At 41.4% G+C, this 16,839-nt stretch overlaps 1 protein-coding gene across 2 annotated transcripts in view; it reads right to left on the bottom strand.

Annotated features, from left to right (window-relative positions):
• The window catches only part of NUDCD1 (NudC domain containing 1), a 144,834-nt gene that overhangs the window by 54,556 nt on the left and 73,439 nt on the right, over positions 1-16,839 (bottom strand). For both annotated transcript variants that reach the window (XM_007065303.4, XM_037892116.2), the window contains exons 5-6: positions 12,529-12,714; positions 9,247-9,451 (exon numbers count right to left, since the gene is read on the bottom strand). In XM_007065303.4, coding sequence (XP_007065365.2) covers positions 9,247-9,451; positions 12,529-12,714 — 391 coding nt within the window. The remainder of the gene's footprint in view (positions 1-9,246; positions 9,452-12,528; positions 12,715-16,839) is intronic.

Here is a 16,839-nt window from a genome sequence, read left to right as displayed (position 1 = left end):
GTCCCACAGAGGAACCAGCTCTCAGACTGGACAATGAAGATGAAGAACAGCTTTTAAGAATCTTGCTATCATGGTATTGGAGAAGATTGATATTCCCTGAATGGGGGATGAAACTCCACTTTCACTGCCAGATGCACTCTCAATGAGCTAAGTGCAAATCCGAAGAACTGAAGGTACAGCAAGTATTCTCCAAGATGTCCTGAACAGAAGTCACCATTGGCTGAAATGCACAGGCCAACCACACCAAAAACAGCTTCCATTTAGCTGAATAAGCCATTCTGGTAGAGGGCTTTCTACTGTTGAGTAGGACCTGTTGAACAGCTGCTGACCACCATTCTTCCTCCTCAGTTAGTCATGAAGCAGCAATGCCGTGAGATGCAGGGAGCTAAGCACGGGGTGTAAGTTTTGTGTGAGTAGGTCAGAATTGCGAGGAAGGGAGAGGCTGAACTGACAGTGCAAGAACATTGGAGAACCAAAGGAGAGCCAACTGCCAGCTGAGATGGAAGGTGTCAGACAGGGAGCCAGGGATGAGGCCCCCTTGAGATCATATGATATTTCCTGCTGTGTCTCATGGCAAATAGCTCAAACATCAGAATGCCCCAAGCTGCAAAGATGACCTAGAGCAGTGTTTCTCAGACTTTTGTACTCGTGACCCCTTTCACACAGCAAGCCTCTGAGTGCAACCTCCACTTATAAATTAAAAACACTTTTTTATATATTTAACACCATTATAAATGCTGGAGGCAAAGCAGAGTTCGGGGTGAAGGCTGACAGCTCGCGACCCCAGCTGTAATAACCTTGCGACCCCCAGTTTGAGAACCCCTGACCTAGAGGATGTAGCTCTGGGAAGGTCCTGGACCAATGGAAAGGTCAGGACAGAAAGAGAGAAAAGGTCCATTGCCTCCTGATATGCCGCTGGCACAAAACCAGTCAGTACTGGCACTGCTCTCGTCAGTATAGGATTCAGACGCCCTGGGGCTGGAACCGGAGTCAAAGGTAAAGGGTCTCTTTCCTCCCTGCATCATACTGCGGAGCAATAGATGGGACCTGCCCCATCCCATGCATTGGCATTCACACTGTGCTGGTCCACACTCCTTTGGGAGGAGGCAGACGAGTCTCCATGCGACAAGGAATGGCCACTATTGGTCTTATGCAACCTTTTCCTCGGTGCACTTGATGGGAAGCAACTCCTCAGTCCCTTCGGAGAAACACAAGCTCCAGGATGTGACGCGGATGCTCCCTCAAAACCCAAAGGTGACCTCTGATCCAACATGGGACTCAGAGCTGAAGCAGACTGCAAGGCCTGTTCGAGTAGGTGCTGCTTTAGACAAAGATCCATCGTCATCGGAGTTCACTTTGTTAATGATTTGCAAATCAAACACCATTCCTTGCCATGGGCTTCACCTAAGCACAGCAAGCACGTGTGTGGGGATTACTCCTCCACCGAAGGACATGTTTTAACATTGGTGAGGGCATAACCAGGGAAATACTTCAACTAAATCTAAGGAATACTAAATCTAACTAACACTACACTAAGGTACTAATTAGGGCTGTTAATCGCAATTAATGCAAAAGATGAATTCAAAACTAACTAGATTTTAAAAAGTCATTATTTATCGCAGTTTTAATTGCACTGTTAATAAAATACCATTTTAAATCTATAATAAATATTTTTGGATTTTTTTCTACATTTTCTAATACGTAGATTTCAATGACAACACAGAACACAGTGTACAGTGCTCACTTTATATTATTTTTATTACAAATATTTGCACTGTAAAAAATGAAAGAAATAGTATTTTTCAATTCACCTCATACAAGTACTGTAGTGCAATCTCTTTATCATGAAAGTGCAACTTACAAATGTAGATACTATTACTTTAAAGCCTACAAGACGAAGCATAAAGGGGCATAATAATGTTCAGCATATCTGGCACGTAAATACCTTGCAATGCCAGCTACAACAGTGCATGCAAGCACCTGTTCTTACTTTCAGGTGACATTGTAAATAAGAAGCAGGCAGGATTATCTCCCATAAATGTAAACAAACTTGTCTGTCTCAGCGATTGGCTGAACAAGAAGTAGGACTGAGTGGACTTGTAGGCTCTAAAGTTTTACATTGTTTTGTTTTTGAGTGCAGTTATGCAAAAAAATAATTCTACATTTCTAAGTTACACTTTCACGATAAAGAGATTGCATTACAGTACTTGTATGAGATTAACTGAAAAATACTATTTCTTTTATCTATTTTACAGTGCAAATATTTGTAATAAAAATAATATAAAGTGAGCAGTGTACACTTTGTATTCTGTGTTATAATGGAAATCAATAGACTTGAAAATGTAGAAGAACATACAAAAACATTTATAATATAAATTGGTATTCTATTATTAACAGTGCAACTAAAATTGCAATTAATTGTGATTATTTTTTTTTAAATCTCATGATTAATTGCAATTAATTTTTTTAATTTGTTTGACAACCCTAGTACTAATTAGCTGTGTAGAACTAGAAAAGTCACTAAGAAGTAGAGAGGTTGTGAGGTTAGAAAACACAAAGAGGTCCCACTCCAACTACAGGCAGTAAGAAGGAATGGAGGGTTGGGGGGCCTCTCACATAACCAAGGGTGGGGATGTAGCCGCTAGGTATGAGTGCTGGCCATCTATCGGTACTGCTAGGCAAAATTCTTAGGCTCCAGTGCACTGGGTTTGTGCACACACCTAAGTGGAATACATGGCTGTACCTACTTGACAGCTGCAGCGGCACAGGAGCTAGCAAACAGAGCTGTAAACAGGGGAGTTTGAGCGGGAGTTTGCAAGGGGAGTTTGGGGGGAAGACTAAGAGAGGCAGGCAGAGGAGTAGACAGGCTAGTGAAGGGAGCGTGGGGTGTTCTGGCAGTGTTTTGGTGCTCGTTGGGGGTTTGTTTTGCTGTGGGTGGTGGTGGTTTGGTTTGGTTTGTGCTTCCCGAACTAACAGGACTTAGGTGAGAAGGCTATGACAGATACAGAGGCAGCAGTGGTAGAGACCCAAGCAGGGGAAGACACAATGAAGATGACTGGATGTGGAAGCTGCTGCATGTACATGATCCTGGAAGGGGTACCTGAAAAGAGAGTTTCATCTGCATGAAGTGCCGCCTGATAGAGCTGATGGAAGAAAAGATCCGAGGATTGGAGATGCAGGTGGGAACTCCGGCTGACTTTAGAAGGGGGCTCGAGCAGATTATGGAGCAAAGACACGAGGCGGCTGAAGGAAAAAGCTCAGACTTGCAGATGGAAGCAGGACCGAAGAAGTCTGAGGGGAGACTGCTGGGTGAAGAAAATGGACAGTGGAAGCAGGTGACTAAAAGAACCAGGCAGTGGAAAAGACGGGCTAGTGAAGGAGAAATAGAGCTCAAGAACAGGTATGCAGAGTTGGAAAATGAAGAAGGGGCACAGCAGAAGGTCACTGAAGGTGGAAGGGCAAGGAAGAAGAGAAGAGCAGCTAATCCTACAGGAAAAGGGGAAGAGTCAATGGAGACAACACCAAATATGAGCCCCAGGAGGATAAAGGTTGGGTTGAAGAGGATTACAAGGGAGAATAGGAATGGAAAGAACTTGCAGCCAGAGGGAACAGGGTATAGACTAGAGAATCGCACCATCATCAGGAAAAAGCAGGTCTACGTGACTGGGGACTCCTTACTCAGAAGGATGGACAGGCCTGTAACCAGAGCTGATCCAGAGAACAGAAGGGTGTGCTGTCTGCCGGGTGCTAAGATACAGGATGTGGACCTGAGGTTGAAGAGGATCCTAAAGGAAGCGGGAAAGAATCCACTGATTGTCCTTCATGTGGGAACAAATGATATGTCTAGATTCTCGCTCTAATGTATCAAGGGAGACTATGCCAGGCTGGGGAAGACGCGTACAGAAATCGAGGCTCAGGTGATCTTCAGTGGGATTCTGCCTGTTCCTAGAGAAGGGCAACAAAAGTGTGACAAGATGATGACTATCAACAGATGGATCAGGCAGTGGTGCTATAAGGAGGGCTTTGCGACGTATGGACACTGGGAGGCATTCAAGGACAGAGGACAGTTCTCTCAGGATGGACTTCATCTGAGTAGGGAAGGAAATAGACTTCTAGGATGGAGGCTGGCACAACTGATTAAGAGAGCTTTAAACTAGGAATTTGGGGGAGATATCCAGGTAATCTCCATGCCGGATTTTAACATTGAGAGGTAAGAAAACGAAGTAAGAAAGGATACAGGCGTGGGTAGGAGAATGGACAGAAGGAGGAAGGGTAGTGTAGATACCAGTCTAATAGGTGATACTGGTGGTAGAATGTCTGTGCCTAATCAGGTAAAGAACATGAGCAAGGCTAAACAGCAAAAATTAAGATGTTTGTACACTAATGCGAGGAGCCTAGGTAACAAAATGGAGGAACGAGAGTTACTGGTGCAGGAAGTGAAACCAGATATTATAGCGATAACAGAAACATGGTGGAATAGTGGTCATGACTGAACTACAGGTATTGAAGGGTATGTGCTATTTAGGAAAGACCAAAATAAAGGTAAAGGTGGGGGAGTAGCATTGTATATCAACGATGAGGTAGACTGTAAAGGAATAAGAAGCAATGGAATGGATAAGACAGAATCCATCTGGGCAAAAATCACACTGGGGAAGAAAACTACTAGAGCCTCCTCTGGGATAGTACTTAGGGTGTGCTGTAGACCGCTGGGATCTAATTTGGATATGAATAGAGCCCTCTTTAATGTTTTTATTGAAGTAAATAATAATAGAAACTGCGTGATCATGGGAGACTAACTTCCCAGATATAGACTGGGGGACAAGTGCTAATAATAATAATAGGGCTCAGATTTTCCTGGATGTGATAACTGATGGATTCCTTCATCAAGTAGTTGCTGAACCGACTAGAGGGGATGCCATTTTTGATTTGGTTTTGGTGAGTAGTGAGGATCTCATAGAAGAAATGGTTGCAAGGGACAACCTTGGTTCAAGCGATCATGAGCTAACCCAGTTCAAACTGCATGAAAGGATAAACAAAAATAAATCTGCGACTAGGGTTTTTTGATTTCAAAAGGACTGACTTCCAAAAATTTAGGAAATTAGTTAGGGAAGTGGATTGGACTGAAGAACTTATGGATCTAAAGGCAGAGGAGGCCTGGGATTATTTCAAGTCAAAGCTGCAGAAGCTATGGGAAGCCTGCATCCCAAGAAAGGGGAAAAAATTCATAGGCAGGAGTTGTAGACCAAGCTGGATGAGCAAGCATCTCAGAGAGATGATTAAGAAAAAGCAGAAAGCATACAGGGAGTGGAAGATGGAAGGGATGAGCAAGGAAAGCTACCTTATGGAGGTCAGAACATGTTGGGATAAAGTGAGAAAGGCCAAAAGCCATGTAGAATTGGACCTTGCAAAGGGAATTAAAACCAATAGTAAAAGGTTCTATAGCCATATAAATAAGAAGAAAACTCAGAAAGAAGAAGTGGGACCGCTAAACACTGAGGATGGAGTAGAGGTTAAGGATAATCTGAGCATGGCCCAAAAGCTAAACAAATACTTTGCCTCAGTCTTTAATGAGGATCTTAGGGATTTTGGTAGCATGACAAATGGGAATGAGGCTATGGAGGTAGATATTACCATATCTGAGGTAGAAGCGAAACTCGAAAAGCTTAACGGGACTAAATCGGAGGGCCCAGATAATCTTCATCCAAGAATATTAAAGGAATTGGCACATGAAATTGCAAGCCCATTAGCAAGAATTTTTAATGAATCTGTAAACTCAGGGGTTGTACCGTATGATTGGAGAATTGCTAACACAGTTCCTATTTTTAAGAAAGGAAAAAAAGGTGATCCGGGTAACTACAGGCCTGTTAGTCTGACATCTGTAGTATGCAAGGTCTTGGAAAAAATTTTGAAGGAAAAAGTAGTTAAGGAGATTGAGGTCAAGGGTAAATGGGACAAAATACAACATGGTTTTACAAAAGGTAGATCATGCCAAACCAACCTGATCTCCTTCTTTGAGAAAGTAACAGATTTTTGAAGACAAAGGAAATGCAGTGGATCTAATTTATCTAGATTTCAGTCAGGCATTTGATACGGTGCCACATGGGGAATTATTAGTTAAATTGGAAAAGAAGGAGCTCAGTATGAAAATTGAAAGGTGGATAAGGAATTGGTTAAAGGGGAGACTACAGCGGGTCATATTGGAAGGTGAACTGTCAGGCTGGAGGGAGGTTACCAGTGGAGTTTCTCAGGGATCGGTTTTGGGACCAATCTTTTTATTACTGACCTCGGCACAAAAAGTGGGAATGTGCTAATAAAGTTTGCAGATGATACAAAGCTGGGAGGTATTGCCAATTCAGAGAAGGACCGGGATATCCTACAGGAAGATCTGGATGACCTTGTAAACTGGAGTAATAGTAATGGGATGAAATTTAATATTGAGAAGTGTAAGGTCATGCATTTAGGGATTAATAACAAGAATGTTAGTTATAAGCTGGGGAATGTATCAATTGGAAGTAACGGAGTATTGGTTGACCACAGGATGACTATGAGCCACCAATGTGATATGGCCGTAAAAAAAGCTAATGCAGTCTTGGGATGCATCAGGCGAGGCATTTCCAGTAGAGATAAGGAGGAGTTAATATCATTATACAAGGCACTGGTGAGACCTCATCTGGAATATTGTGTGCAGTTCTGGTCTCCCATTTTTAAGAAGGATGAATTCAAACTGGAACAGGTACAGAGAAGGGCTACCAGGATGATCCGAGGAATGGAAAAGCTGTCTTATGAAAGGAGACTCAAGTTTAGACTTGAAATTAGATGAAGGTTTCTAATCATCAGAGGAGTGAAGTTCTGGAACAGCCTTCCAAGGGGAGCAGTGGGGGCAAAAGACATATCTGGCTTCAAGACTAAGCTTGATAAGTTTATGGAGAGGATGGTATGACGGGATAGCCTAATTTTGGCAATTAGTTGATCTTTGACTATTAGCGGTAAGTATGCCCAATGGCCTGTGATGGGATGTTAGATGGGGTGGGATCGGAGTTACTACAGAGAATTCTTTCCTGGGTGTCTGGCTGGTGAATCTTGCCCACATGCTCAGGGTTCAGCTGATCACCATATTTGGGGTCAGGAAGGAATTTTCCTCCAGGCAGATTGTCAGAGGCCCTGTGGGTTTTTCGCCTTCCTCTGCAGCATGGGGCACGGGTCACTTGCTGGAGGATTCTCTGCACCTTGAAGTCTTTAAACCACGATTTGAGGACTTCAGTAGCTCAGACATAGGTGAGAGGTTTATTGCAGGAGTGGGTGGGTGAGATTCTGTGGCCTTCATTGTGCAGGAGGTCACACTAGACGATCATAATGGTCCCTTCTGACCTTCATGTCTATGAGAACTCTTCATTTTCAAAATTGCTCTTGGAAGGAAAAGGACCATTTTTGAACAATAAGGGAAATAATTTCATACCCAGTTGGAACAGAATCCACGCCTCGATACAAAAACACATTCAGATCGGAAACAATTTTTTCAGTTAACTGGCTGCTGAGAACTGTATCTGCTTCTCAGGCTGCCAAACATATTCAGTGCAGTCAAAAACCTATCTACCCAACAATAAGTGTCTTTTATTGGAAAAAAAATGAAGCTCTGGTGTCAGAATATTAGACTGTGAATACAGAAGACCAGATTCTGAACTCAACAGATGTTTGGCATTGAATCAGCAGGAGCTGCACTTGACTCAGTGGCTTTTAGAAGAACACTATAGATGTTCTTGGCTGCCCACTTTTGCTCATGGAACAACACCTAAAGCTAATGACGCTAGTTATTTGGCACCCCATTGATATGTTTTCTCTTTCTTCTTGAAAAAGTGTTAAAATTAAAATTTGTGTCAACAATTCCTTGACATACACTGCAGTCTGATACTTAACGTAGTATAATTTTATATTTAAACAAAATTAATTTCCATGTATATTATGCTCTTAATCATATGTTAAAAACAAGGAAAGAACACTGAGACACAAAATACTTGAAGGGTCAGTCAACAGGGCAGAACAAGGTGGTAAATTCAATCACCAAACGTCAATTATTTTAGAAGAGAAGCAGCTGCACTACTGTCAATTGTACAAACAAAAGATCTTGAAGATATACATTTATTCAACTCCTCATTTAAGGTCAGACTAGATACTCATAATGGTCCCTTTTGTCCTTAATGTCTGTGAAGATATGAATATTAAGAAGGTTGAAAAAATGTTTGAATATTTTTGCCAAGTTTGCTGCAGGTGGAATAACCATTTGGCTCCCAGATTTGTCTTTCTTTAGCTGTCTGATTGAACAGCCTCTTTCCAAACCAAGAGGCTACTAGAGAGCATTTCCCGCTAAGATGTCACAAACCTTTGCTCCAGAAAGAAAACGTTAAAGAATTTTCCATCCCATAAGTAGCCCTCCATTTTACACCAATCTAAATACATCAAATCAAACCATTCTGAATAGTGGTTGCCTTGAAAGCACAGTAATTTAGTTCAACAAAAATTCTTAAGGCGCTCTTAAAACCTTGACATTAATGTGTATACATGGCAGTTTCACTGTACCTTTTAACAATAACAAAGAAATTGGCTTACAAGCTGAGCCAGTTAAGGCTTCATTCTTTGAAACTGTATAACCAAAAATTTTTAAAGGGGTACATTTTTAAGAGGGCAGGAGCTCCAGCCTCCCTTTTAGCATATGCATATGGAGCTCACACTATTTGCATCTGGAGGAATGAATTGTGGGTGGCAGTCTGAGTACTTATGCCTCTAACTTTCTAATTTGAACCCACAGCTGATCTTTGTATGTGCAAATTCTGCAGACCCTGATGGCAATATAGTGAATAGGGATGAAAGACTGAATAAGCTTTTTATTTCAAAACCTTTCTTCTTCCAAACCACCTTATTGCTTATAAAGTTCTACATGTGTGTCAATTTGAAATTTTTAAAACATTTTCATTTCGGAGAGAAAGAATGACTGGAAAATCATGAGACAATTGTGCATGTTGAACTACTCATGCATGAGTAACTTACAGAAGTGTTTGCAGGAGCAGGCCCTTTTTGAATAAAGGCCTGATCCTTCACTAGTTGACATCAACTTCAATGGATTTTATATGGTGCCTGTTGCAAGGACTGGATTGGAGAGAAACAAATAGGATTTTTAAAAAAAATAAAACTGTACTTTGACTTAATATATATTAATACGAAAAGTAAAATCAACATGTAGATTATTAATACCTATTATCTCTAATTATCCATGTGCAGCTTTCATGGTCAATAGATGAACAGAGTTTTCCTTCCACCAAAGGAGGCTGACTTTTCAATGCTACAATGATATGATCAGGAGAAAACTGTACTTGTATGTCATCTTTAGTGATGTCTTGGGGAAGATGAATTGTTACGGTCAAATCATCTTCAGTCTGTTGCCAGTAATAGACAGGGTCTACAAATGGAAACATACATATAAAGGCAAAGTCAGTTACAAAATACAAAGTATATGGTTGATGGGGTGGGAAAAAGAAATCTGGTAAAGTGTGTTTATTCACTTTCTACTCTGAAAACTTCATATGAAAGCTATTCTGATCTATAAAAAATAGAGAGGAACATCGTTTTCTGGCTACCAGTAGGTGTTTGACCAAAGTCCACTTGTGTCTCAGTTACGGAGAGTTGCTTACACTCATGTGTATATTTAAATATGCAGGTGTACACTCAGCTGAACAATATAAATATGCACTTGTAGTTTTTTTACATTTCAAATGGCATTTTTAAATAGTCACAACTTTATGAAATCAATACAAAAATTCATTCAAATAAGCAAAGGCACTACGTCTCAGTGAGCATTAATCCCATTATCTAGATTCAGCACCCTTTGAGTTATCTTCATGACTCCACAGTAACAGTGGTTCTTTGAGATGTGTTGTCCACATATATTCCACTTCCGATACATGTGCCCCATGTGTGTGAGGTCTGAATCTTTTTAAATACTAGTGTTCATACTGGGTGCAGGCATGGCCCCAATATCTTCTCGCACACTGTAGCCAAGGGAATAAAGGGGAGGACAGACGTAACTAGCCTTCAGTCTCCTAACTACAGAATCCAGCTGGGAAGGAGGGTGGGTTGTGGAAATACATGTGTCCATTTAGATACTGTATTAGGAAAAACCTAACTATAGGAGTAGTTAAGGTCCGGAAATAGTCTTCCAAAGAAGGTTGTGGTATCCCCAATATTGGTTGTTAAATCTCTTCTTAAAAACTAACACCTGTCAGGGATGGGCTTTTTAATGTGATCTGCCTAGCACCAGGGGTTGGACTTGACTTCTTGAGGTCCCTTATATCCCTACATTTCTACGACAACAAATCACAAAAACCAGTTACTGTATTGTAAACAACAGTTTGTTTTTGGAGTAGTTGTCCATATGGATTCCATTTTAGATGACGACTCATAAGAAGAGATCTCATGTCCTCCAAGTGGGTGCTCAGTTTAGTGAGCCCATGACTAAGACAGCTCTGCCAAAGTGGGCATCAGATCTGGAACCCTCTACCAAGGAGTAGTGCTGAGTGAACATGTGAACTGAACTCCAGGTAGCTGCTTTATAAATCTCCAAAATTGGAATGTCCAGTAGGGAAGCAGCAGAGGCTGCTTGAACTCTGGTGGAATGGACTCTAATCTGCACAGAGGGTCCAGGCAAGCTATTGTACAGCAAAGGCTAATATAGTCCAACACCTGTTTAGATCACCTTTGGGTGGTTATTTTCTGACCTTTCAGCCAGGATGGATTTGTCAAGAACAAATCATTGTCAAACCAAACTGATAGATTTCTTAGACAGGGTAACAAGCTTTGTGCTTGGGGGGAAGCAGTAGATGTGGTATACCTTGAAATGGGAAATGATGGTCTAAGATGGAGTACTGCAGAAAGGATCTGGGGATCACAGTGGATCACAAGCTAAATATGAGTCAACAGTGTAACACTGCAGCAAAAAAAAAAAAAAAAAAAAAAAGCAAACATCATTCTGGGATGTATTAGCAGGAACACTGTAAGCAAGACACAAGAAGTAATTCTTCCGTTCTACTCCATGCTGATTAGGCCTCAACTGGAGTACGGTGTCTAGTTCTGGACGCCACATTTTAGGAAGCTGTGGACAAATTGGAGAAAGTCCAGAGAAGAGCAACAAAAATTATTAAAGGTCTAGAAAACAAGACCTACAAGGGAATATTGAAAAAACTGAGTTTGTTTAGTCTGGAGAAGAGAAGACTAAGGGGGGATGGGCGGGATCTGATAAACGTTTTCAAGTACATAAAAGGTTGTTATAAGGAGGAGGGAGAAAAATTGTTCGGCTTAACCTCAGAGGATAGGCCAAGAAGCAATGGGCTTAAATTCCAGGAAGGGCGGTTTAGGTTGAACATTAGGAAAAACTTCCATCTGTCAGGGAGGTTAACCATTGGAATAAATTGCCTAGGGAGGTTGTGGAATCTCCATCATCGGATATTTTTAAGAACAGGTTAGACAAACACTTAGGATAGATAATACTTAGTCCTGCCATGAATGCAGGGGACTCGACTAGATGACCTCTCGAGGTCCCTTCCAGGCCTACAATCCTACAAAAACAAAAAAACCCACACACCTTTCTAACAGACCTAGCCTGTGCACGTTTCTGGCTTCCTTTAGCTACAGCTTTGTGGAAGGTTTGAAATACACATCAGTGAACCACAGCAAATGTTTTCATGTGAAAATAACCCATAAATGGTGTTTTCCATAAAATAGCCCACCAATGATCCTGATTAGGATACACCCAATAGGCAAACCAATATGACTACCTGTAGAGAGAACTTTTTTTTTTTTTTTTTTTAAAGAGAGGATTTGAAAATGATTTAGAGGTTATTTAGGATGGAGGCATTAACTGGCAAACAGTTTAGAAAAGCAAAAGCCAATCTAAAGAGCATGGGCCTGATTCAAATCCCAAAAGAAGTCAATGAGAAGACACTGACAGACTTCACTGGATCAGGTCCTCTGTGCTAACTGGTACAATCACTCAGCATGTTGATGATGAAAACATGGAGGATTTTGTCTTCCTGCTGAGCTAGTGGTTGCCCTTCACACCACTGATCTGCACATGAAGAAGTTAGAATTCAATTAATGTCCTCTTTCCACAGACACTTACAGCTCAATTACAATCTCTATTTCTACATGCGTAATACTCATTTTTCATGCAAAGGCAATGAAAGCGTAAACTTTGTGTGTCTTCTGCAGAGCAAAACTCTTTGCACATCTCTATGCACAAGGCATCTTTTATCATTAAGAAAGGCAAACACCATATACAAAGAGAAATTATATACATAAAATAATATAAATATTTAAATCTCTTTGTCCAGGAAGTAAACATTTACAATGAAATTTAAGACGGTGAAAAAAAATATTGTCCTAATATATGGAAATTCATTAAATCATCTAGCATTATTTTGTTACAGTGAAGGATGGTTTCGTTACAGAAGTCTAGGAAAACGTGACCAGAACAAATATTACCTTTCTTTTTATCTGCTATTTTCCCATCTTCATTTTCTTCAAGCTGATTCTCCTCATCCTGCATAAATCTGAAGGGTTTGTAGGAGACAATCATTAGACCATCCCCACCTGGCTCTATAGCTGCATAATGAGGGACTGACTTTCCTCGGAGAACTCTGCGCCTGAAGATTTCATATCTTTGATTTTCTGTAAAAGGAATACAAAACCAGAAAAGTAATATTTTCCAGGAGGAAAAAATTCAATTATAAATGTGACAAATGGATTGTACCTAAAAATAATATACAGCCACATCAGTCAATTCATAATATTGCAGCCCTGAAACAGCAGTTCATCTCTGTCCTCAAAACAAGAGATCTGCTACACAAACCTATATCCAGCAGCCATAGCAGACTGAAATTAATTAAGATTGAAATTAAAGCTCTGCAATCAGGTACACTGTAGGTTTTCCCACCTATTTTTCTAGCCTCCCACTTTACCCATTATTAGATACATGATAAATAAATGACTAGATGGACCATTAGTTTCTTCCAGTATGGTAATTATTTATCATTTTTACTTCTGTATTATCTAGCGTTCCAAGCAGGTATTAGAGCCCAAGTGTGCTAGGCACTGTGCTACAACTATTACAACAAAGACAGTCCCTGCCCCATGCAATTTACAATCTTAACGTATTATGAACCAAAGGGTGGGGATGAACAATGGAATGAGGGAGAACAAGTAACAGTGAATCTAATTTGTTATAGTGAGCAGCAATCACAGCATCCCCACTGCCTCCTCATTCTTAAAAATGCAGCATAATTCTTGTTTTCTCCACTACTACATGGAATTCGGCCTTGCTATTGTAAAGTTCTGTTTTTCAGCTTTTAGAAATCGGCTTCTGCTTTCTTGTTTTTGTCAAACTTAAGGAAATTTTAATTTTTAATGGCATTTGGAGTCATCAGTTCAGTTGTCTTCCTTGAGAAATACAGAGCAGAATACAATTTTCAATAATCATTTGCAGAACATTATATATGCATGGCCCGTATTTAACTGATAATGCCTTTTACAGGTCTTCCACACAAATGCTGGTTAATGCTAACTAGCTCTTCTTAGTGCAAAATGCTCATCTTGTCCAGCATTTGTACAAAATGTACAGCTACCAATCCATCCCATGCTGTGCTTCCAACAAAATACATTGAGACAAACAGAAGCATAACATGCTGACATTGGTATGAGCATTTCCCCCTCTGCCTCAGCATCTAAATCCACTCAGCTCTATAGTAACTAATCACTTTTGAATAACTACTGATATCAGAGAAGCTAGCTAGATATTTTAGATCTTGTTCAAGCTCTCTACAGATCGTAAATTTATTCTTGATCATTTATTTCTAGTTGTTTTCAGTACTCCACATTTAACTTCTATTTCCTTTAATATGAAACTATCGTACTTGTAAGTAGGTTATTACCTGACTAACTTAGAAGTTACTGGAAGTTGAGATGTGTTATACAAGGACATATTATTATTCCTCAAAATATAGTGGTGTTATCCGTTTTTAAAACCAGCAAAAACACCAGTATGAGCAAATATTTTAGATCTGCCAAATGTTGTATGCCAAGGCAATGTTTCAATATAAAGGCTAGACATATTTTTATACATATGAAAACTGTATTAGAATACATAATGACAGACAAGTTACGTAAGTTCAAGCGTGGTCACTATTTGATTATAATGGACATTTGGTCTGACTCACTATGGCCGTTCTTATGTCCAAGGAAAATTAAGATACTATTATAGGAAATAACACTGTACAGTAGGTGGCACAATTCACTAAGAGTCAGTATAGATATGTCTATATTGTGTTGTAAACCTGGATTCAGGTTTGAACCCAAACGCCCCTATTGTCTACACTCAAATCTTTCTGACTCAGGTTAGCAAACCCTCACGAGGGAAACTGGGTGCAGTCTAGGCCTTAGTCCTGCTGGGACTTGGGTCCAAGCACTGACATTGTGCAGTATGGATGCAGCTCAAGGCTGGATCCCCAAATTCATGACCGGAGAGTTGGCCAATGCTATCCCACAATCCCCTGGGCCTATGTTTCTCAGCCCTTACTAAGAAGTGGAAGCATCCCCTCTTGGTTCAAATACAGTTCCTATGCAGCTGCTTGGCATTTAACTCTGCCTTTCCACTCTCACCACTCACCTGGAAACACATTTAAAAACAGTCTCCTATGTTAGCTATGACCACCAATAGGAAGAAGTCCTACAAGTGCACTGCTAGCCAGTCATAGGAACACAGATGAATTCTGATCAATCTTTACTGGAAGGCGAGCAAGATATTTTCTTCAGTAAGAGTGTAAGAAATGATCATGTGTACAAACAAATCTCAAAAAAGCTTGGGATATTATCTGGATCACATATCAGTACAGAGATCGAGTTATGTGGCTTAAAACCAACTACCGCAAGGTTAGGGATAGTAGCATCTCTGAGAACTTGCTTTTTAACTGCTTCTTCTATGAGCATTTGAGTAGCTTCTAGGGCTTCAGCAAGCAAGCCCATAATGGTGTATGGCAATGCACCTTTTTAATCCCCAAAGTCAGAGGAACCACCAGAGAAGACCAGCAGCCATCAGATGAAAAGTTACACTGCCAGTCAGGGATCTCCAGAACTAACACATTCTCCAGTGGTTGCCCTGCCTAAAAAGACAGTAAAACCACAGGCAGTAAAGCAGAGAGAGTGGCACCCACCCCACACAACCCCAGGGGAAAATGGTGGGGATTTGTAAATGATTTACATTGAATTTGTTAAGTGCATCTTATCATGATGTTTGAAGTCTTGATGCTGAGCTGGGGAGAGCTCACAGGACTGTGTGAGCCAATAAATTTTTGCATGTGAAAAACAAAACCCAATGATAAAAAGTAGCATCTTTTCACCTGGGGTTGCCAACGCCCCTCCAGATGCAGCAAATGCAATGTATTTTTTTTTTTCCTTGTAACATGTTTTCATTTGCCTCAGCAGGCCATTCCACCTCACAGACTTTAAGGCCAGAAGGGAACATCACGATCATCTAACTCAGGGGTTCTCAAACTTCATTGCATCGCGACCCCTTTCTGACAACAAAAATTACTACCCAACCCCAGGAGGGGGGACCGAAGCTTTAGCCTGACTGATCCCTGCCACTCCGGGTGGGGGGACCAAAGCCCCGCTGCCTTGCGAGGGAGGGGAGGACGAAGCCGAAGTCCAAGGGCTTCAGCCTCTGGCAGGGGGCCTGTAATGTCAGCCCCACGGCCCAAGGTTGAAGCCCTCAGGCTTCAGCCCCAGACAGTGGGGCTCAGGCTTTGGCTTCAGCCCCAGACCCCAGCAAGTCTAAGACAGCCTTGGCAACCCCATTAAAAAGGGATCATGAACCACTTTGGGTCCCAACTCACTGTTTGAGAACTGCTGATCTAGTCTGACCTCCTGCACACTGCAGGCCACAGAACCTCACCCAACTCCTGAAATAGACCCATAACCTCTGGCTGAGTTACTGAAATCCTCAAATCATGATTTAAAGACTTCAAGTTACAGAAAATCCACCATTTACACTAATTTAAACATGCAAGTGGCCTGTGCCCCATGCTGCAGAGGAAGGTGAAAACCCCCCAGAGTCTGCCAATCTGACCCAGGGAAGAATTATTTCCCGACCCCAAATATGGCAATTAGACACTGAGCATGTGGGCAAGACCTGCATGGGCAACAAGGAGCCTTGGAGTGTGAACTGTGCTGCGCGGGCACAGAGGAAGCAAGCACAAGTCAAAATAATGGGTGAAATCCTGCAGAAGGCCAACCAGCAGCTGGAATACCAAAGAGACAAAGATGCAAGGCATGGGTGGTGTGGTTGGCAGGGGTGGGAAAAGAGAAAGGCTGAACAGCATAAAGAAATTGGCAGTGCAAATTTTGGAGCAGGAATGCAAGTTGAGGAAGATAGAGCACATAGAAAGAACTGTGTGAGATGATGCTCATGGCAATAAGACTGCAGGCTCCAGCTGGATCTCTTCCTACGGTAGCCCCATGCTACCTTGTCCTGCAGACCATGCACCCTTTGGATAACACCGGGCTTGGGTGGTTTATATCACAAGGAATGACCTGTAGTTGGAATTGTCATAGAATCATAGAATATCAGGGTTGGAAGGGACCCCAGAAGGTCATCTAGTCCAACCCCCTGCTCGAAGCAGGACCAATTCCCAGTTAAATCATATCCTCTACGGTCTTCCACTTCACTCTAGTCCAGTAGCAGCCTGTGCACATGAAATGCACTAGAAAGGCCAAAAAGAACAGAAACTCTGTTCAGTGCCA

This window comes from Chelonia mydas, chromosome 2 (assembly GCF_015237465.2).
Source record: "Chelonia mydas isolate rCheMyd1 chromosome 2, rCheMyd1.pri.v2, whole genome shotgun sequence".
Lineage (NCBI taxonomy): Eukaryota > Metazoa > Chordata > Testudines > Cheloniidae > Chelonia > Chelonia mydas.
This window is presented reverse-complemented; position numbering and strand designations above follow the sequence as displayed.